Source organism: Sphaeramia orbicularis, chromosome 8, assembly GCF_902148855.1.
Source record: "Sphaeramia orbicularis chromosome 8, fSphaOr1.1, whole genome shotgun sequence".
In the NCBI taxonomy this organism is placed as follows: domain Eukaryota; kingdom Metazoa; phylum Chordata; class Actinopteri; order Kurtiformes; family Apogonidae; genus Sphaeramia; species Sphaeramia orbicularis.
This window is the reverse complement of record NC_043964.1, coordinates 2,196,110-2,219,611: the sequence shown is the minus strand read 5'-3', so window position 1 is coordinate 2,219,611 and position 23,502 is coordinate 2,196,110. Positions and strand designations below refer to the sequence as shown.

Here is a 23,502-nt window from a genome sequence, read left to right as displayed (position 1 = left end):
AAATATTTCTTTGTGTTTTTTGCATCAAAAACTGGTTTGTTTCCATTACAAACACGTCATTTAAAGGGTTAAAAAATGTGACAATTACTGAGTATTTGGTATTTTTATTTACGGCTCAAGTTGATGAAATAGAAAAAAGCGTAAAAGAATTAAAAACAAACTGTATGAACATTTTTTGACATTATTCCACAAGTGTGCCAAAAAGACACACTTGGTGCTTAGTAAGGGCCTTGGTGGATGGGATACCGGAGGGTTAAAGGTGTAAATATGTGCCGTGCCGAACACTCTTTTGTTGTTTTCTATTGGATTTGTTTGGTCACTGTTTAACCTCCTTCATCCACGGCTCCACACCTCCTCTCGAACAGGGAGTGAATCGATTTATTCACAAGAGTTCATTTGTGGGGCAACAACTGAAAACAAGCAGGAAACTGCTGCTAAAATAACCAAACGACATAAACCAGCTGCTCTATTATTCTTTCATCTGCACATTTTATATGCACTATATGAGGCTTTTTCACTTTAAATCCCACATTCAGTCCACTGTCACCAGTTTGTTCTTTATATTTATGAGTTTTATGGTCGATGAAGATTTTAATACATTTATTCATTTCCATCTTCCTGTAAATGTAAGTATTTTTGCACCACATCCTCATGTCAGCTTTTACAGATCATGTTTCATGTTTGTCTGCATTTCTCAGTAACAATCTGTTTGTTTTAATCAAGGTTATTATCGTAAACGAAAACTAACGAAATGACCAAACAATAAAAAACGATAATTACCTTGTGAGGGAGAACATGTCCATTTAATGTTGTAAAAGTTCTAATAACAGATACAGTATATGATTTTATTTATTTATGATTATATGAGTTTTTCAGCTCTCTGAAGGAGGTGCTTTGTGAATAACTTTTTCTTAATTTGTCAGTCTTGCTATAAGTGTAATTTGTTCCGTCTCTAATGCACAACCATATGAATCAAAAGAGCCAGAAACTTCAGTCTTATCATTTTTTCCCCAATACTTTAATTTGAAAATACACAGACACTAAACATTGTAATACCAACACAATGACGTTTCCGTTGCTGTGACGTGGAGCCTCATTTATAGAAACACTGCAGATGAAAAGGAACTGAAACAAGAAGGGTTCCAATGGAGGCATGAGTGACGGACCTGACACTGACTGGGTTTTCTTTCAGTGTTTTCAGTCTATGACGCAAGAAAAGAAGTGAACTGGACTAAAATGAGTTCAGTATTTCAGTGACCTCACAGAAGGTGTTGTTTACTTCACCTTAACGTGACTCATGCTCAGTAAATGTTATTTGGCGCCTTTACGAAAACTACATGTATTTCTGTCTTTTTGATCCCAGACGACATGTTCATGTGCATTAGTGCACGTCTGAGGTGTCATTGTTTGTCTGAGTCTTTTGAAACAAAAAGCGAAGTCTCACAAATATGTGACACAACCAGAAAAACAGGACATAAGAACATCCCAAAGTGTATGAAAAACCTTTTCATATAGATCACCTGCATGGTATCTCTAAAGCTCTGGCCAAAATAAACCAGTTACAGTAAATACTTAGGAGAACACTGAAAGATCTGCAGAAATATGAAGAACATTATGTTTCATTTGGACACTAGAAACTACAAGTGTATGTTTTCACTATTTGATTGTCTTCAGAAATAAGACTTAAAATACTAGAGCAGGGCTGTCAGACTCATTTCAGTTCAGTTCCACATTCAGCCTAATATGATCTAAAGTGGGCCGGACCAGTCAAATAATATAAATAATAGGATACAAACTTATAAATAATGTCAACTCCAGAGTATTTTTCTCTGTTTTTGAGTGAAAAAAGTCAAATTCTGTCATGAAAATGTTTACATCTACGAACTGTACTTGAACACAACATGAACAAATATGATTCTGAAAATTCTGAAGAAAAATCTGTGCAATTTGAACAATATTCTACCTCAGTTTATCATTTATACATGTGAATCACAACTTACAGATCACAGTGGATCTACAAATACACAAAACATTTAATAAAAGGCAGAATATTATTAAAATTCCACAGACTTCTCTTAAGACATTTCAGGTTTTTCACATTTTTTGTTAAAGGCTAGTCTGCAAATGTAAACATTTTTGTGTAATTTTACTTTTTTTTTTACACTACAACAAAGACAAAAATTTGTAGGTTTCATTACCTCCGCCAAGGAGGTTATGTTTTTGCCAGGGTTTGTTTGTTTGTTTGTCTATTTGTTTGTTTGTTTGTTTGTCTGTTTGTTTGTTTGTTTGTTTGTCTGTCCGTTAGTGTGCAACATAACTCAAAAAGTTATGGACAGATTTGGATGAAATTTTCAGGGTTTGTTGGAAATGGGATAAGGAAGAAATGATTAAATTTTGGTGGTGATCGGGGGTGGGGGGGCCCACAGGGGGGGGCCACTGATCAGCCTTGGCGGAGGTCTGCGCTCTCCGAGTGCTTCTAGTTCTGATAGTATTTGACTGGTTCTGACCCACTGCAGATTGAACTAGAAGCACTCGGAGAGCGCAGACCTCCGCCAAGGCTGATCAGTGGCCCCCCCCGTGGGCCCCCCCACGCCAAGGAGGTTATGTTTTTGCCAGGGTTTGTCTGTCTGTTTGTCTGTCCGTTAGTGTGCAACATAACTCAAAAAGTTATGGACAGATTTGGATGAAATTTTCAGGGCCCCCCCACCCCCGATCACCACCAAAATTTAATCATTTCTTCCTTATCCCATTTCCAACAAACCCTGAAAATTTCATCAAAATCTGTCCATAACTTTTTGAGTTATGTTGCACACTAATGGACAAACAAACAAACAAACAAACAAACAAACAAACAAACAAACCCTGGCAAAAACATAACCTCCTTGGCGGAGGTAATTAGTCTGAATGTGGAACCTGAACTAAAAGGATTGTTCATTTCTTAGTGTAATTTTTGCATTTCACAAATTCATCCCAGGGCCGGACTGGACCCTTTAGTGGGCCGGATTTGTCCCCCGGACCACATGTTTGACACCTGTGATCTAAGAAATAGAAAGTGAAAATCTTTTTTTTTTATTTTCATTTTATGCCCATCTTTTATTGACAGAAAAGTTTATTTTATTTCTGAATTTTAAAGCTCAAGTCAAATCATGCATTTTGCTATTTTTTCATTCCATTTATCAACACATACAATGGTAAAAAACACATATATCCATTTGTTTGAAACATAATTATGTGTGTTTTAATGACCTTTTGTATGTGGAGAGGGAACGAAACAGTGTGAAAGGAAACGAAATCAGCCGAGTCAGAGTCCTGTGTCAAAGGAAACGCTGTTTTCTAACGACACATTTTGAAACTGAAGGGTTTTTGTTTTTTTTATATATAAATGAAGTTCCGCTGTGTAGAATGACAGTGGCACACATGAAAAAACTGCAAACAAAAAAAACTAGAAGAATCCCATTTTGAATCAGCAGGATTAAAGTGAGAGTTGACAGTTGTATAAAAGGTAAAGGTGTGAGCAGGAGTACACACTGTTCTGTGTCCTGAAGTGGAGGAGTGGGCTGGGGTTAGTATGGGCGGCCTCGGCGCTCCTGTCTGCGATCGCCTCTGAAAAAAAAACAAAAAAACAACACAAGTATGAGCTCATCAGCATCCAACCAATGAGAAAGGTCCAGGCTGAATAATAAGGTGTGTTTGTTTCTACAGTCGAAGTCCCTCAAGGAATTTTCCATCATTTCTGAGCCTTTTATGCAAATAATTTGCTCAAGAGTGAAGCCGGGAACAAGACCTCCTTAAAACACTCCAACATGAACCAATCACATCCTTCCAAAGGTACAAAAATACATAATCACACCCTCCAGTTGGATCAGGAGGCCAAAACACTTCACATAAAAGGTTAAATAAAGGTGTTCCATTCACTGTGGATTAGGAGAATAAACACCAGAAATGACAAAGATCTGTTTGAGGATTCAAAGCCACATTTGAACAAGTTTTTCTGTAAAATCAGCATTTTCTGATCCACCTTAAAGCTCTGGGAATAATTAAGAGACCACTGGTTTTACTGGTTACAGGTGTGTGTTTCCCCCATATTACATATTACATAAGATATTACTGTCAGTCAGTATTCTCTGAACTATGGTGAACCAAACCTGTGGAATAATCTAAGACCTGAACTTCAATCAACATCTACTTTATCAGTGTTTAAAAAGCATCTGAAAAGGACTGGAATTCAGGAAAAAATGTACGGCTGTGTATCATCTGATTTGTATTTGATGATTTGTAATGTGGATTACATTAGTATTGTTTTTACTTTAGTTTATTATTTCAGTTAGATTGTATTTTTAATAGTTTTTTTGTGTATTGTTCATTTTGGGGGAGGTATTCATATAAGCCTTTTTTTGGCTTTAACCTCTACTGCACAGTCTTGTGACTTGTTTGAATGTTGTTGTTTTATTCAGAGTCCAAATCTGACCTCAAATACTCCAAAAGCAAGTTCATTTTTAAACAACACAATACTGATGTTATCACTATGTTTGTAATAATAAGTGGAACATGTGATTTTCATTGGCAGCGTTCATACATCTTCCACTCTCCACTGGTCGTTAACATTTCTGTTAGTGCTGTGTCTCACCACTGAAGCTAAAATGCAGGAGCGTAGTTTGGTTTGAGGGCTTGTATTTCTCGTCCTCGTCCTTCCTTATCTTGTGCACATCCCAGAGGTTTTCAACAGGATTCCAGTCTGCTTGTTTTTCCAAACCTTTTTTTTTCTCTTACTGGAAACATCTGAACATATTATTATATTGCACTTAGTCCATTTTAAGTAACACAAAATTCTAAATTATTCCCAAATCATGTAATTAATTGTGTGGAATGCTGAATGTTGTCTAGAGTATATGATGATGTTTTATGTGTCTTTTATACTTGTAACAGCACTCTTTTTTATGCTGCTTTTTAGATATTTATGCCGTCAGGGTTTTCCTTTGAATTTTAGTTTTTATACTCTTTTATATACATTATTTATACTTATTTTATGGCACCTAGGACAATAGCACTTTTTAATTTCATTGTACCTGTACAATGACAATAAAGACATTCTATTCTATTCTAATAAAACTGTAAATAACGGTATATGCTTCAAAAACACCATGAACCACTTTAGTACGGCAACAACTCTTACATAATTTACAATAACAGCATGTTTTTTGTTTTTTTTAGAGTTGTACAAGTTGTGCTTATTACACAACTAGATGACATGGTGTCAAAGCCAACAAGCTTTCAAATGTTTTTGAGTTTTCTGTTCCCTGTGAGCACAAGGTGTTTGTTTTCCTCATCTCCAACATTGTTTTATATCAGTGTGTATGTTCTATTCCTCAAAAGTCCAAATACTCAGCCACACAGTGACTCAGATACTCTGTCAGGGGTCTACAACCTTTATTATCAGTCAGAGTCATTTTCCTCCTCTTCCACCAAAAAAAAAATCGTCAGAGCTTAATAACAGAGCTTATAAAGTTTTAAAAGTTTCAAACTTTTTTTACATTTTACTGTTACAACCACTGAATACAACAAACAGAAGTGCAGTGTGGAATGGATTCTGGAGTATGATTACTCCAAAAGTACACTTTAAAAGTAGTTCATAGTATTTGTGCTCATAGTATATGAAGTACTAATACCAAATATACCAAATTCATGAAGTACTTATTGGAAAAAATAATTTTATTCATCATTGAATTTAGTCTTAAAGCCTGTTTCAGATGAAAAAACACACTTTTGTTTCTTGGAATGGAATCTGTTGTAGGATTACTCCAAAAGTACACACTACTCATATTCATACAGTCGCTCTATGAAAAGTATCACTATTTATGGAAATAATTCTCTTCCAAACTCAACACTGCCTCCACAGTTCCCAGTTGGACTGCTCCATATTCTCCATCTGGGTTCAAACTCCCAGAAAACAGACAGAATTAGGTGAATAATAAACAAAGGACGGACAGAACCCTGCGTCCGTCTGCGTCTTTAACATACAGCAGAAATGAGCCCTTACTTTTGTCATCCAGAAGACACATTCGCTCCATGCAGCTCATCTACCGTAACTGTCGAATGAGTAGCGCACGAGAAAAACGGAGGATGAAGAGACGCATGAGGCTCTGGAGCCGCAGGTTGGCCTCCCCTGGTCTGTGTTTTTATCATACTGCTGTAAACAACGCTGTCGGAGATTTCTCTGTGGAGGAATTTTGTGACCTCAGAGTTCGAAACAGAAGTGATGTGAGCAGAGAACGCAGACAAGATCAGGGATATTAAACCCAATATCCCACCACCCTCTGGCCGTCTGACCCTATCTGATCCCCCTCTGCAAACCTGGTCCTCTTTCGACCCTGTGACACTGGAGGACATCTCAGCACTTTTATCCAAAACGAAACCCTCCTCCAACTCTGCAGACCTCCTCCCCCATAAGCTCCTTGTCGGTGTCTTTGACACTATTGGACCATGGGTCATAAAGTTTTTTAACCTGTCGCTCTCAACTGGTTTGTTTCCCAGCTCCTTCAAACAGGCCATCATAGAACCTAAACTAAAGAAAACCACACTGGACCCCACAGACTTCAAAAGCTCCAGGCCCATTTCAAAGCTCCCCCTATTGGCCAAAATCCTTGAGAAGGCAGTGTCTAAACAACTGACAGCTTTTCTGGAGACACACCAGATCTATGACACTTTTCAGTCTGGGTTTAGACAACGCCACTCAACACAAACCGCACTATTAAAAGTGTCTAGTGACATCCTGATGGAGGCCGACTCCGGGAAATCCACGGTCTTGGTCCTGCTAGATCTGTCCTCGGCCTTTGACACAGTGGACCATACCATAATGATTGAGAGACTGAGGGACCTGGTAGGGATGTCAGGTCCTGTGCTAGACTGGTTCTCCTCTTACCTGACCGGCAGAAGCTTCACTGTGTCAATAAACAACTTCCAATCTGACTCAGTGGATCTACTGTGTGGTGTGCCCCAAGGCTCTGTCCTGGGACCAGTGCTATTCTTACTCTATGTCCTCCCACTTGGCCACATTATCCGACAGTATAGTGATGTCTCCTATCATCTATTCGCGGATGACATCCAGATATACTGCTCCTTTAACTCCTCTGAGCCCCACAAACTGAGTTCCTTAATCATCTGCTTGTCAGAGCTGAAGCAGTGGCTAAATGAGAACAGCCTCCAGCTGAACTCCAGTCAAACACAGACCCTCATCATTGCCCTGGATAGTGCAATCCCAGGGATCAAACATCACCTTGGAGACCTGAGTTCCTCGGTAAAGACAAAACTGAGGAATCTGGGTGTCATCTTTGACCAGGACATGTCTTTAGAATTCTACTCCAAACACCTAGTCAAAAACTGTTTCTTCCACCTACGCAACATCTCCAAACTCAGATCTATGGTGTCCACAAATGAGCTCGAGATGATCGTTCACGCTTTCGTATCTTCTGGCTTAGACTACTGCAACAGCCTGTTCACATGTTTAAACAAGAAGGAGCTGGCCCGTCTACAGTTTGTCCAGAACTCTGCTTTCAGGCTCCTGACCCGCACAAACAGGAGAACCCACATCACTCCCATCCTTAAATCTCTCCACTGGCTCCTGTTCTATATCATCTTCATTTCAAAATTCTTGTGCTAACTTTCCGGGCCCTACATGGCCAGGCCCCTGCATACATTGCTTCCCTGATCCAGCCCTACAGCTCAACTCGTAGCTTGAGGTCTTCAGGACAGCACCTGCTGATGGTTCCACACACCTGCTGATGGTTCCACGGACCTGTTTTAGCACACGCGGTGACAGGTCTGTTAAAGCTGTGGCACCACGTCTATGGAATGACCTGCCTCTACACCTACGGTCCATGGACTCTGTACAGAGCTTTAAGAAACACCTCCAAACCCTCCTGTTCAAAAAGGCTTTTTAGTCTCCCACCTGACCCAGGACCACCACAGACTGATTACACTCTATGTATTCATCATAACGTACTCCATGTGTCATCCCCCCCCCCCCAGTCTCTCTATATCTCTATCGCTCTCTCTTTTCTCCTCCTTTACTCTCTCTCTCTCTCTTTAACTCCAACTGGTCCAGGCAGACGTCCATCCTTCAGGAGTCTGGGTCTGCTCCAGGTTTCTGCTGTTAAAGGGAAGTTTTTCCTCGCCACTGTCACCAATCACAAGTGTTTGCTCCTGAAGGATTCTGTTGGGTCTGTAAACTTAATTTGATTCTGATTTGAATTGATAAAGCACTTTGTGACTCTGTCTGTGAAAAGTGCTCTATAAATAAAATTTACTTTACTTTACTTTACTTATGGAAGACATGAACATTTCTGTATCAGTTTTTGGCAAATCCAGTGATTATGCACGTCCCCTTAAACAGAGGATTTTTTGTATATATTAGGATTGTAATGTCAACATACCCATGAAGGGAGAAAACAGTGGATTATGTTCAGTCTTAAATGTAGAGGGTGAGGGCTGTTTGACTTGGAGTCCTCTCACCTTGCATCCATCTTGCCTGGACCGTATCCTCCCCGTTCTCCACCTCGGCCTCCTCTGAATCCTCCGCGGTCTCCGCCTCGGCCCCTGAAGCCCCCCCGATCAAACCCCCCTCTGCGCTCTCCTCCGTAGCCTCCTGTTAAAAACAACAAACACTTTGTAAATATTTTACAGTTTAAATTCCATATTTCTCATATCATATCTGACACCTGAACACAGACACCTAGATGTTCATTAGGTGTATAAATGGTTTTAAAATCCGACTGCATACTGCAACAATCTGATTATATATAAAAGTCCCAAAAGTCCACAATGGACTTAAAGGGGAAATTTTACCCCAGATTCTTCTTTTCACAATCAACAAAAGCACAGATATTAACCCTCCGGTATCCTGTCCACCAAGGCCCTTACTAAGCACCAAGTGTGCCTTTTTGGCACACTTGTGGAATAATGTCAAAAAAACTTTCATACAGTTTGTTTTTAATTCTTTTACACTTTTTTCTATTTCATCAACTTGAGCCGTAAATAAAAATACCAAATACTCAATAATTGTCACATTTTTTAACCCTTTAAATGCCGTGTTTGTAATGGAAACAAACCATTTTTTAATGCAAAAAACACAAAAAATTATTTTTTGTCAACATACTCCATAAAAAGTGGATCACATTTGATTTTTTCATCTTGGCATATGTCAATGATTAACTCCAACATCGGTTAATTTGTATTATTATTTTTGGCGCTAGGTCAAATGTTCAAAAATACTAGCATCTGTCACCAAGTGTGCGTAAAATGCACACCTATAAATCAAACTATTAAATATTATATACTGATTTATTTTTCTGCTCTAATTTGATTTTATTTTTGTAAATCCAGCTCAGTCCTAATCATACAGATCAAATGTTAGAAACAGTGCATTTTATGCACACTTGGCAGACAGATGCTAGTCTGGTCATTGTCTTTTGTTTACAATGTGCACATTTGAGTTGGTGGACAGAATTTTAAAGATCATGTAAAAATGAACAACTTTTGAATTGTAACCTTATTTAAATTGTGAAAAATAATATGAAGTTTTTTAACACAAAGTGCGAAGTGTGCCTAAAAGGCACACCTGGATACCAGAGGGTTAAAGACATATTTAATATTGTAAAATGGAGAAGTTTTTTTGTCTCACTGTTAAAATGAGGGAAAATGGTCTTGTTCCTCTGAGTTAGATTTCATATATATAAAATAGAAGGTGGCTAACTTTATCAACACCAAACGCATGTGGAAGTGGGCATTCATCTTCATTCTGTACTTCATACGTTGATTTTCATGGCGTAGAGCAGCTTAATAAGACGTCCTTATGTTTATGGAAAATCTATGTATATAGGGCAGTCACCTGGAAACAAACATTAAATTTTCCAATACTTCCTTATCGCACTATATTTATACAGACTGATAAACCGCTAAAAGCAAATACTTTTCTGTACTATGTTGGCTCTGTGTTGGACAGTACTGCTGTGTTGTCATTGTCATGTGTACATGTGGTCCAGTCACACTGAAGGATCTGCAATGTCAAGCAAAGCAAATGAACTCAAATACAACACGCTCCAAGATTCACACGGCTGTCATTTTCTACCGTATCTACAGAAGTCTGACTGATACGTGGCTTATTCTGATTGAAAGAGTTCTTAGATACACAGAGTTCATCAACCCCAGTCTAAACAAAAAACCTTCGGTGGAAAAGATCAACGCAGCATCAGTCGTGTGGAGTTATTTTTACAGTCAATTTGCGAACACTCCCTTCATGCTGAGTCAAGCAGTGTAATTAATGATCTGATTTTGTCCAAATGAATTCAGATCAATCACAGCTCACCTGTTTTTGTGTTTCACTGGGAGCTTCTTTCATTATTACTATCACCTTCAATGAAAATGCACTCTACCACAAAAGCACCATCACTACTTTTATCAAAAAAATAAATTAAAAATTCAAAAATGACATGAGTTTTTCATGTTGCAAAATATATCACAGAAAAAAAAAATCTGTGTTAGCTTTAATCTCCTAAGACCCACTGTCCACAATTGTGGACAAGAGTTTCACAACTTTATACAAAAAAAAGAAAAGAAAACTGTTCACCACAAAGGACATTCCATAAAAAATTTTAAAAACTGCGTCTGAAAAAACTGTTGCATCATGATGTTTCCAATATAGGCACTTACTTAATAAAAAACCAAAAAGCTGGTACTTTGCTGACATGTCCTGGGTCTGAGGAGGTTAAACTAATACTGCAGTTTTCCTCTGAACCCTATTACGTACAGCCTTTTGACCCTGAGGTGTTCTGAGTTCATCCTGTACACACATCTATCTAAAGATGTGACACAGGGATTACCCGCTGCCTTAAATAAACAGCACACACTGCTTTGTATGAAAACCTTACCTGCTTATTATTACAGCCTGTTATTAGTCGTAAAGCAATAGAATCAACAGAGCCTAAGATAAGATAAGTGACAGAATAATACATGACTTAACTAATCATTTATTGCACTTGTGTCTCACCTCTGTCCATGGGGGGCATCCCACCAGCATCCTCAGGTTTGGGGGCTTTGCACTGGTTACACTCGTTACGCCATGAGAAGTTCAGGTTGCCACAGTTACTGCAGAGAAATGCACCAAGACGTAAAATTATTGGTTTGTTTTTCATTTAAAAAGTGCAAGAAGTTGAATAATCTTTCCTTCTATCAAATGTCTAACTGTCCAGTGTGTTTAATGGTTCTTTCTTTTCTGTCTCAGTCTGCTTTGACTCAAGTTTGTGTCTGCAGTGTTTCACATTACATAAAGATGATACTGAGATGAAGAAAATAATCAATACTTTATCATTTCTTCATGTAAAAGTTGTATTTAAGGAAAAACTTTATATCCAAAATCCTTTTAAATGAGCTGAGTGATTTGAACAAACGTTGAGAGACGAAATGCAAGGTGTGAACACACGCAGGAGGAAGAAGAAGAAGAATAGCCTTTATTGTCACTAGTCACTTTTCCGTTGACTCTCAAATTGCGTAAATATAACTTGTGCATAAAAATTTACCTAATGGAAGAACATCAGTTTCACCAGAATTTTTGTTTTTCGATTAAAAGTTTTTGTGCTGGCAAGAGGTGGTTTTTCAGGCGTAGCACAAATGGTATATCACACAAAACTGCAACGGAAAAGACCTTTTTCCACAACTAGAGTCACATGAATAAAAATAATGGATGTTAACAGATGTTACAACAAGTGAAGAGGAAGAGTTTTAAAAGAAACATGGTGCAGTGTGTGTGGACACACCAGGAAACCAAATAATTTTTAATTCAGTACAGGATAGAGGGGTAATATAGAATAATAATGAATAGATCTGTAAATCAACACCATATTTACGTTGGTCGTCATGCTTATGGAATGACTTCTCGTGTCATCTCATGATAATAAATAAACAAATCATTGCATTTGTGATTTAATGGAAAAACCGACATTACGCACTTCTGTTTTTTTTGACATTTAGTAAATATCAGTAAAGTTTTGCACATATGTCCAAAAGAAAAGTGACTACTGTCTGTGCAAGGAAATTAGGAGTGCTACTCCAGTCAGTGCAACAATATTAATAAAAAAAACAATACTTTATAAAATAAGAATAGAACGAATATAAAATTACAAAAACTAAAATCTGAAATGAGAAAACAGAATATAAAGCTTTCCAAAAGTAAATGAGAATAGAACTAAAGTAGAATAAAATAAAAATAGACATAAAATATGAACAGACATAATATTAACAGTATGTATATCAGGATGCACTGAAATGTAATCGGTGTCTTAAAGCAGAGTGTCCTGGAGTACATACACTAAGAGCCTGATTAAAGACAAATAACAACTGAATAAAACCAGCCAGGGACTAAAAACCAAGTGTAAACAACAACAACTACTTCAGATCATGAAATATGTTTGATAGATGAGGTGTGAGCAGGTCTGACTCACGGGTTTGAACACTTCCAGTCTCCCGCTCTCTGCTGTCCTCCACCACTTCCTCCTCCTCCTCCTCCACCACCGTTACCTCCGGGAAACCCTCCGCCTCGACCTCCTCCAAACCCACCACGACCCATTGGTCCTACACAGACATGAGAAAAGTACAAGACAAAAAACCATTACATGTGAAATGAGACTCACATGCCACGCACCAAGACAGAATTCAGAAATGAACAAAAAAGACAAAAAGCCGCCATCCCACCTCCTCGTCCACGACCTCCTCTCATGCCACCTCGGCCTCCGAAGTCAGCCCTGCGGGTGGCGAAGGATACTTTGATGGGATTTCCATTGAAGTCCTTTCCTGGGGAGAACAAACACTGAAGATTCAGCAAAAAAAAAAAAAAACTTGTAAAGCAGGGGTGTCAAAGTCATTTTAGTTCAGGGGCCACATGTGATCTCAAATGGGCCGTACCAGTAAAATAGTAACAGCGAAACAGCAAAATTACATTTTGAAAATGTTATCATCTGCAAACTATCCTTTAAAAATGTGAATAACATGAACAAACGCAAAGTTCTTGAGATAAAAAAAGAGTAATTGTGTAAATGATCATTTACACATGTGCATTACAACTTACAGATCACAGTGGATCTACAAATTCACTAAAGTAGAAACTGGCAGAATATTGTTCAAATCGCATTTATTTAAGACATTTCATGTTCATATTTGTTTGGGTTATTAATTTTTGTGTGAATGTAATTTGAATTTTCTACACTAAAACAAAGACAAAAATTTGGAGTTGTCAGTATTTCTAGGTCATGATGATACTACTTTTCTGGTCTGACCCACTTTAGGTCATACTGGTCTACATGTGGCCCCTGAACTACATGATTTTGTCAATAATCCAGTATAATTTCTGCATTTCACAACTTCATCCCACAGGCCACATGTTTAACACCCCCGTGGTAGAGAATAGTAGGAAAAATCCCAGAGATTATGTTAAAGTGTTGAAAATCAACAGCTCACCATCAAACCAGTCAATGGCAGCTTTGGCTGAAGGGGGGTCATCAAATGAAACGGTGGCCTCCCCCTTCAGCTTCCCAGTCTCCCTGTCTGTGTACAGGTTGATCATCGGTAGGCCTGTCTTCTTATTGACCTGAGAGGACGACGCAGAGACAGGGACAATACATGAAGTTAGACACTCAGTCTGAACAATAAAATAATGATAATAATAATGATCAAGTTTATTTTGAACATAGGCAAAAAGAAACTACAAACTTAAACCGAACACTCCAAAATATCAAAGGCAATAAGTTAACCAAAAAAAAAAAAAGTCACATAATGTACAACTATTTTATTGTGGCTTTTTAACAACACTTTACAGAGTAGGAAGACGCTGAGTTTATATTGTCCTTCCCCAATTTTACATGACTAATGTATACAGTCCATAAAAAAGAGAACTAGGTCATTTGTTAAATTACTGAAAAAGAGAACAAATTATAACATACCATCAATAACTATTACTGTTGTATTCCTGTTCATTGTTACTATATCTCTGGAAAAAATTTTTGGTTTGTTTTTTTTAATGCATCTTCTGAAATTTCATGATGTTTTCACACCATATGATAGTTTGTACCAATCTATTCCACAAATAAAAAGAAGTATAGGTCATTTGTTACATTTCTGAAAAAGAGAATAAATACAGGGGTTGGACAAAATAATGGAAACACCTTAAAAAATCAACAAAATATAATTTCATATGGTGTAGGTCCGCCTTTTGCGGCAATTACAGCCTCAATTCTCCGAGGTATTGATTCATACAACTTGTGAATTGTTTCCAAAGGAATTTTCAGCCATTCTTCAGTTAGAATACCCTCCAACTCTTTTAGAGACGATGGCGGTGGAAATCGACGTCTTACTTGAATCTCTAAAACTGACCATAAATGCTCAATAATGTTGAGGTCTGGGGACTGTGCCGGCCATACGAGATGCTCAACTTCATTAGAATGTTCCTCATGCTATTCTTTAACAGTTCTAGCTGTATGGATTGGGGCATTATCATCTTGAGGTGAAGGTGTTTCCATTATTTTGTCCAACCCCTGTACATACACAAACATACCATGAATAACTATTACTGTTGTGTTACTATATCTCTAAAGTACGATGAGACACCAAAGAAACTCATCCTCTTTAATCCTCATTTCAGTTCAGTGTCAATCTGCACTAATGAGCAGATCTAATCTAAGGTTCCTTGTGGTCACAGGACTACACATATAGTACTGTACGTTGGCCTAAATGTACCTTAATGATCCCAATTTGCTTAAAAAAGTCAGCGACTGATTCCACAGTGTAGTCGTCTCCCAGGCCTTGCACGAAGATGGTGTTATTGTCAGAGTTATCCTGGTCCTGCACTGTGGGAGGACAGCAGGACAGTGGGAGAGTATAAACACGAAGGTATGAACAAAGGATAGATAGATAGATAGATAGATAGATAGATAGATAGATAGATAGATAGATAGATAGATAGATAGATAGATAGATAGATAGATAGATAGATAGATAGATAGATAGATAGATAGATAGATAGATAGATAGATAGATAGATAGATAGATAGATAGATAGATAGATAGATAGATAGATAGATACTTTATTAATCACGAGGGAAATTCCAGTATTCAGCAGTTTTACATACAGCACAAGAAGACAAAAAACAAACAGACCAGAACACAACAGTGGGTTAGTAACCAGGTTAACATTCAGGTTAGTATATTTACTCTAAAAGACACTTGCTACAGAACTACCTCTAAAAGAGCTTCCTGTACAATACTGTAAATAAAGACTTCTGGTTGTATTTACACATTTCAGGGCAGTGATATAAAGTGAATCAGTGATTTAAGTGTAATAGTTATTTAAGTGAAATCACATCATATTTGGGAAGTGATGGTTGATGTGAAGAGGAACAGTTTTTCAGATGTTTCTACTGAATTCAGTGACTGTAGAGATGAGCAAGACAAAGCAGACGAAACAATGGACAGACTTCTTCTGTTGGTAGGATCCTCTGTTTTGTTGTGAAGGTGCTCTATAGTTACTCTTGTATGTTTTCCCAGCGTCAGTGGGCTGTTGTTAGTGTTCTGTGGATGAACCTGGCAACAAACACTCGACACCTCAACTCCACATCAACATTACAGTGACCACTGTGGAGGTCAAAGTGAGACGGGGTTTGTCCAGGGGAACTTGCACTTTGAGGGCAACAGGTGAGATACACCCCATAAATACTGAGAAGAGCACTCACTCTATGAACCCTTTAGGCACCAGAGGGGTTTTTTTAATCTTTTTCAAATGTATTCGATTTTGATTTGAAGATTTCAAAAATCTGTATCTTGATAGTGGCCTTGATTTTGTTGATTTTATCCTTTGCACCATCACCTCATGGAGCTCCATGAATCCCTCTCTCATCATTTTTTTTTTTTCTACACACTTTGTGCAGGTATCTATATCGATATGTAAGTCAAAGCATCGGCCTCTTTTTACCTCCACCAGAGGGATTTGTGATGGCTTTGCTTCGTGTGTTTGCATGTGTGCGTGTTTGTTTGTGTGTTTGTTAGCAAGATAACTCAAAAAGTTATGGATGAATTTTCATGAAATTTTCAGGAAAAGCTGATACTGGCACAAGGAAGAAATGATTCAACTTTGGTGGTGATTGGGGGCAGGGGGGGCACGGGGCCCACTGATCTGCCTTGGCGGAGGTCTACGCTCTCCAAATGCTTTTCTTGTTTTTTTTTTTTTTTGTTTGTTGAAAACCAATAAAAGTTTAAGTAAAAAAAGCTGTATCTTAGAAGTGTTCTCAGATAAAGTCATACTGTAAATGAGAAACATAATGGGCAAGACCTGAAGTTCAAGGTGGGAGTAAATATACTCATCTAATTTGCATATTGCGACATCATAGGGTGGCAGCCATTTTGGATCGCGTAACAGTAAAATGGAACTGTGAACTATTTACATGGAAGTTTTCTTTGTGTTTTTGGTTTTTTGTCATCTTATCCTTAAAATAAATTAACTTAAACATTAGAAGAAAGTAAAATGCAGTAAGTTTTAGTAGCTTTTTAACCAAGCAGCAGAGTAGACAAATCTGTCCTTTTCTATCAAAACTAAATCTAAACTTACTAAACCACCTCGGAACCACGCTTTTCAAACTGGATTTTCTTCTTCACTTTGAATAGAAACATGCCTTTAAATGCTTTACTGAGCATTAAATATTAAACCGGTAAAGTAGTTCATACATTAGGTCAAACTTGCACTTACACTACAGCAGGGCATCTCGGTCTATTCTGTAATAATCTGCACATCTTCATCAGCTACTTTCAGTCTTTAAGTCTCTCTAAGAGGCTAGCTTTACTATAGTTTGACCACAAATGTGACGTAAAAGGGAAGTACAGTATGACACGGTCACACCATCTGTACATACAATGAAATGACATAAGAGAATATTTGCTTATACATACAACATGCGGCACTGTACAAATATCGTCATGACGATATGTATGTGATGACAATATGTACAAATATCCCCTGTCAGTTGTTCTGCATTAAAATGCCTTAGATCTTTTATCTTATTACAGAGTGACATCATTATCCAGCAAGTTCAAATATGGAAATTTGACATATTTATCCTCTTTTGTTGTTTCTTATTGACATTATATTTAATATCATGTTCCATACCATACTCAGAACAAACACTAAGGAGCTGCTGCTGCTGATTATCAGCACTGGAGCAAAGACTGTATGAGTCTATGTTTAGATACTAGAGGAATAATCCCTCAGTATTCATGGAAACACATAAAATGGAAACTGGAATGGAAATCTGAAATGGACTATGATATTTTTATATTAATATGTCATTTTTATATTTCTATATACCTCTACATGTTGTATTTTTGTTGTGTTGTGACTGTGGATTCTATGTGAGCTGCTGGACAGCTTGAATTTCTTCCATGGGGATGGATACAGTAACTTCTATTCTATTCTATTCTGACCAATAATAATAATGTGGATGCCAAGTTAAAGGCAAGATAGTGCTTAAATTACCAGTTTTTTCATTGAAGTGAAATCATGTGAACAGATGGACTTACTGAAGCCGGGTCCTCCATGTCCATGTCCCGGGTCTCTTGGTCCTTAAGAAGTAAAAACAGAGATCAGTTGTGGACAAGAAACCTGAGAACATATGCTATAAAGTGTAACATGAGAACACTTCTACTATTTTTGAGGAACATAGCACTGTCTTAGTGCGACTACGATTTAATGTCCCAAACACATCCTGCCTTCCAACTATGTCATTAATTCACTTATTTTATGATTATGAACACTTGTACACAGAACCTAATGAGTTGCTCCCATTAACTCCAAATTCCCAGAAGTGTACCAAACAAGATTATCTACATTGGTGGCATACTGTTTGCTGTTTGATAATCACCACCACACCTCTGCCAACAAACCATCTGTTTGTTTTTCAGGTGAAAATAAGTTCTTGTTTAAGTTTCTACACAACCACAAAAGTGCGGTTCTTGACGTTGTTTAAAACAGACCTCAGTTCAAGGGATTGATACAGTCCTTAAGAGTGCATTAAATCTCTTTTCACACAAACTTTAGCAGTTTTTGGAATGCAGGCCAACAGATTGCAACACAATGCCCTTTTTGAATACATACACTGACATGGTGATGCATGTGATTTGTTCTTAGGTCTGCTTTTCACAAAGCTGAACAATGGTTTCTAAGAAACAGCCCCTCTACACGTCTTTTAAATACCAACATTTTTGTTGCTCTGACGTTTTTCAGTCAACAGTTTTTCACCATTAGCCCGTTCATACTGTAGCTGCCAGTGCTGTTTTTAGAGGTTATCTGATTCTGAAAACCCTTTTGTGTCCGCACAGCTGTTTGGACACTGACTGCTGCTCGACTCGCAGCTCCACAATTAACAGTTCGACGTCATGCCTTTAAGCACGTCTTTAAACAGCGCCCTTCCATCAACACAACTGTTGTAACACTTAAAGATGGCATCGCTTCCTGCACACAGACCAGTTGTGCACCAAACTGATGCTTCTGAGGTTTGAAGAATTGTCCCTCAGGAAACTGACTGAGCAGTGCTGCTGTTATTACACAACTGGAGTGACTCATTGTGTTTCCTGCACAGATTTTGTTGTAATGGACACACCTTTTCCATGACAGTACCAGTAAATGTCATGGAATTTCCAAGCTTGGCATGTTGTCAGGCTAATGAAACCAAGTTTATTTGAGGAGATCCTTTCATTGTCTTTGGTGTAATCTCAGTGAATGTGATCATCTTATTACTCATGTGACTCTCTAAGTGTCACTTAAGGTCAGATCTACATCACTTGTGTATCCTATAATAAAAACTATGGGGATTATGTTTCAAACACTAGAATTTATTTAATTACACTGAAATAATGTTATGTAAGTGTAGTAAAGGTTCTATAATAAGAATCACATTGGGGAATTCAGGATATTTTTTGTATTAACATTGTAAGTATAATAGTCTTTGTTGTAAAACCCAAACTCAGTAGACAACTCTGAACACTGAAGAGAGTATGTTTTTCAACTCTACTAAATATATATTAGATAACACCTTAGTAAGAGCACCAGAACACTAAATAATGTAAATATTTCAGTTTTCCTACTGCTGCCAATAAGTACTTCTGTGTCCTTTAGAAACCACGTGCTTTATTTTTATATACAGCACAAAGGGAAAAATATAACCTTACTGTTAAATGTTGATATTGCAGTAATGTAATCAAACTTGTTTTTAGGATTCAGCTTTAATTGTAAGAGTTCAGCGGAGATTTTGTCCTGAGGGTTTACAGCCATGTTGCAATGGAGCAATGTTGCCAGTTTCTTACAACCCAAGAACTTTGGTATTATTTTACCTGTTCATACATAAGTCACCACCTGCTTTATCTTTACAATATTTGACACACTGTGAGGACTGTGCATTTCACAGGCTGTTGCTGTGTTTCACTTTCTAAATGTAAGACCTTTCATTGGATTCTGACACACTATCACATTCAGCACAGTAGGTTTTAAGGTCCATAGACCAGACAAGCTCCAAACATCCCTGTGTTCAACCATTCAAAACACTGTTGCACTTCAACATCAACGACACCGTAGACCAGTGGAGGAACTAAGGCTGCAGCTCCCTCTGCTGGAAACTGTACACCTGCAATGCCTCCGCTTATCACCCACTGTACGGTATACCCTGTTGTACTCAGCAGAAAAGGATTGACCTCCCTGAGCCAACATTCACCTTTTCTCAGCAGCTGGAAAACTCCATACACTTCATTTAAGCAAACAGTCATCTGTGGATATTTCCAACAATGTTCTGTATAAATTAGCAGGTTTTTTTCATGACAAGCACCATAACTTTTTACTTTCTTTGAATAATTGGATCTCCCCTCCCTTTAGCTTGGAAACAAACCTTTGTGCTCAGGTGCTTTTTTATCACTTACCACCAAACTTATTGAATCCTCCACGGTCGCCCATTCTGATGGAGAGGAAGAGAAAAACGACACGCATTGAAGGGCTGGTGCTCACAGCGATTTCTCTCTTTGGGTTGTGGGTTTTGGGTGGGTACCCTTCACTTTCATAGTGTCCCTATTAAACCACCCCTCCTCATTTGGCACTAAACCCCTACTTTATGTCACTCACAGTCTCTTGGGGACAAGAGACCAGTTTAAGGACTTTGTCTTTATGAATACAGGTGTGTATTGGCAAGAATCTGGCGATACGATACAAATCACAATACTAGGATCACAATACGATATATCACGATATGTCATGATACTGTTAAAAAGGCAAATTTTCTTTTTTTAAAATGATCATTTCCTTGAATAACTGCATTACACCAGAAATATATACAAATACTACAGACATTTTTATTTGATCAGAACAGGATCTAATGTTCTATCACAAAATCTTCAAAGTGTGTTCAAACTGAAAGTCTGTTTTACAGACATTCCAGTTTCAGATCCTGTTCAAATGTTCAGATTCTGTTAGTTCACAACTAACATCAGAACAGGATTTGAGTTCAATCCCAACAAAGGAACTAACATTATTTCATAAAAGAGTGTGAAATAAGAATAATAAATAAAATATAAACAAAAAAGAAAAACAAAAATCAACCTCCACCATGGCTGCATTTGAATAAATACCTAAAAATACCGATGCAGTACTTTTTAATATTGACACAGTATTGTGAAATGAAATATCGCGATATATTGCAGAACTGATATTTTCTTACAGCCCTACTTATGAACAGTTGAAATATGAAATCTTAGTCAAACTGTCTTGTCAGTACCCCTGTATCTCACCAATAAGCCGTTAACCCAACCTGAATACCTTGGACTCAGAACAGGTTTGATGTTCTTTTAGTTCTCACACAGCCTTTAGTCTCCAAACAAATTTCTGCAAAACCAGTATTGGTGTTCTTTTACACTTTTCCCATGTATTCTCAAATTACTGGTTCTTTTTTTTTCATCTACCTACAAGAAGACTATCAACTGTCTGTGGACTCCCCCCATTTGAAGCCAGCCTGGAGAGGGTAAAATCCTAGGAGAAGATTCAAACATCAATTAAAGCAGAGTATGACACAGTGATCCTGGTTGGGAGGGTGGTGAGAACAGGTGAGAGAAGCAGGTGATGGCAATGTCTTATGCATGTTCATGAGTGGTCAAACACTAGACCACTGTTTGGTCCTCACTGACACACAACTCAAGTGTTGTGGACGCACAAATGCTTTTGAGGGCAGAAATAATAAACCATAATGCCTTTAAACTAAGGTTTGGGTCAAATTAGCTGAGTCCCTCCCCTGAGAAGGTTAGTAAGTTTAACATTAAAGACGCAAAATAAATATTAAAGCTTAGCATTGTTAGATACATACTCCTTTTCCTTTAGGTTTTTGCTGTGTTTCTTCTGTTGAAATACATATGCTCATTGTGTCTGAATGTGTCAACCACATTACAATATGAGCTAAAAATCAGAGTTCACTTTCTGAACTCTGCACCCAACAGCACCAGAAATTTGTTTTTAGATTTCATTATGGACATAAATATATATTATAGAAGGTCACTGGACAGCACACACTACCATATCAGCTCAAATGCAAATGAAAACAACTGTCCTGGTTTTTAATCTGTCAAATCCTACTGCTGTCTGTGTTCAACATATCCAAATATTGTAATGGAAGAAAATAGAATTAAAAACAACCTGTAATGGATGAAAACACAAGATGAAATGGAACACTACGTTTTCTGTGCGTTCATCAACATTTTGTAGTTACAAATATTTACACTTGGTATTGTGAAACCTCTGTGAGAAAAACAAAAACATGAACTTACCAGATTTTTGCTTCATAGCTTCACTTGTTGTGACTCCACATCTGATCACACAACTCAGTATGATTTACCTTTATGCCTAATTTTATTTTTATTACATCTGCCACAACCCTCGACCATTTTTTTGTGTTTTTTGATTTCTTAAGAGTGTGCAGAAATGCAGGCTGGAATACAGAGTGGTTAAGTCTACTGAACCATCTTCATATGTAGTTATTTGGGAATGAGTTGTTCCCCCTTTGACAAAAATGTGGAGGTCGTACAACAAACTCAGTGCAGTGTTGCAGACTTGGCTTAATGACAGCGAACCCTTTGGTTTTGACTTGAATCATGTCGTAACTTCTACGACAATGATGGAAGGTTGAAATTCTTGTCATTTTAAAGCACGACTACAGGAGTCAGGGTGTTTTTGCATTCTGATAATGTATTATTATAGTCTGAACATTTGTCAGAAGGCAAGTCTTTCAGTTCCCAGCACTGAAAAATGCAATGCAGACTTTCTGTTGAACCACACTGAGGCAATTCACCAAAGAATGAGCCCATTACATGCTAAATGTTGCAGTTAGTTCACATGGGTTTGTTAGACACCACTGTCTTTGTTTGACTTTCATAAAATTGCCTTGTGTTTATCTTATATTAACCTTTGTATTTGAGCCGCTGCCTTATTCGTCTTAGAGTTTATTTTTCCTGTACACAAATATTTTTATTTTTTATTTGTGATTCCTGAAAATTTTATCTTCCTTACTTTACAACTTGCAGCTAACTGAACAATATCTGGTTGAAGTTTCGTACACATCCTCAAACCCCACCCAGCTACACTAATCAATACTGAACACAGACATGAGAAGGAAGGGACACAGTTCACCCCAATGCAATGTCTATCATTTCAACAGGAAAGATGTGTTCAGTTTTTTTTCCACACTGACTAGCCCAACTTGGCATTTGACCAGCCCCGTGCACTTAGGCAGTCTTTACTGTTGAGTCCTGTTGAGTTTCCACACATTCACATTCTGAATGTTGTGTTGAATTTTGTTTTGTTTTTTTTAGATGGAACTCCATGAACAGGACTGGAGTCAGATGGAAAGTGCAGGTTCTTGAACACTAGGTGGTGCTGTTACTCCAAACTTGACCCAGTCAGGAAATGCCAGTGGTGGAACTTCCACTGTTGTTCTGGACTCCTGTTGGACTGACTGGGTTCTTTAAAGGGTTGGACTTCAGCAGGTTCATCTACTGTTTTCATCTGGTTTCATTCATGTGGACAGAGGACAGGAGCAGGTGGAATAAGAACAGGCCTGAAGGACACATGCTTCAGGTGAAAGCTCCATGGTTCTGCTTCTGTCTCATCAGGTTGGAGGGGCCGTGAACGCACCACTGGGTCTGAGTTCTCTGTGGGAGGGGTGGGTTTATCCTGTGGAGAAACGAAACCGAAATCCTGGAGTATCCAAACTGAAGTCATTTTCCAGACTGTCGCAGTTCTTTCAGGATCTGTGGGGTTTTCCAGAACAGCAGATTCCACAGGTGGAGTCTTTTAGTTTCACCAGAGAAGAGTGAGGCTGGGACAGAGGAGGACATGTGTGCACAAAGGTAGGGTCTGGTCTGGTCACAGAGGGCTTTCTTTCTTTTTTT

The 23,502-nt window shown here is 38.0% G+C and overlaps 2 protein-coding genes and 1 long non-coding RNA gene across 4 annotated transcripts in view; 1 reads left to right on the top strand and 2 right to left on the bottom strand.

The window, feature by feature from the left end:
* Positions 1 to 3,377: 3,377 nt before the first annotated feature.
* On the bottom strand, positions 3,378 to 20,231 carry LOC115423958 (RNA-binding protein FUS-like). 2 transcript variants are annotated; one of them, XM_030141001.1, is made up of 9 exons: positions 19,996 to 20,231; positions 17,608 to 17,649; positions 14,779 to 14,888; positions 13,504 to 13,633; positions 12,742 to 12,840; positions 12,492 to 12,621; positions 11,042 to 11,139; positions 8,509 to 8,641; positions 3,378 to 3,603 (listed from the first exon to the last, which is right to left on the bottom strand). In XM_030141001.1, exons 1-9 carry the CDS (start codon positions 20,060 to 20,062, stop codon positions 3,564 to 3,566), a joined length of 849 nt encoding a protein of 282 aa, XP_029996861.1. In that variant the 5' UTR covers positions 20,063 to 20,231; the 3' UTR covers positions 3,378 to 3,563. The 2 variants fall into 2 exon arrangements, with proteins under 2 accessions (XP_029996861.1, XP_029996862.1); XM_030141002.1 differs by having other exon boundaries at positions 12,745 to 12,840.
* Positions 20,232 to 21,011: 780 nt separating this feature from the next.
* LOC115423959 (uncharacterized) lies at positions 21,012 to 22,368 on the bottom strand. The gene is made up of 2 exons (XR_003936032.1): positions 21,997 to 22,368; positions 21,012 to 21,958 (listed from the first exon to the last, which is right to left on the bottom strand). It is a non-coding gene; the product is annotated as an uncharacterized LOC115423959 (long non-coding RNA).
* A 908-nt stretch (positions 22,369 to 23,276) lies between these two features.
* The window catches only part of LOC115423957 (serine protease 27-like), a 30,678-nt gene continuing 30,452 nt past the window's right edge, over positions 23,277 to 23,502 (top strand). Inside the window, exon 1 of the mRNA XM_030140999.1 lies at positions 23,277 to 23,460. The gene's annotated coding sequence lies outside the window, so the exon portion shown is untranslated. The remainder of the gene's footprint in view (positions 23,461 to 23,502) is intronic.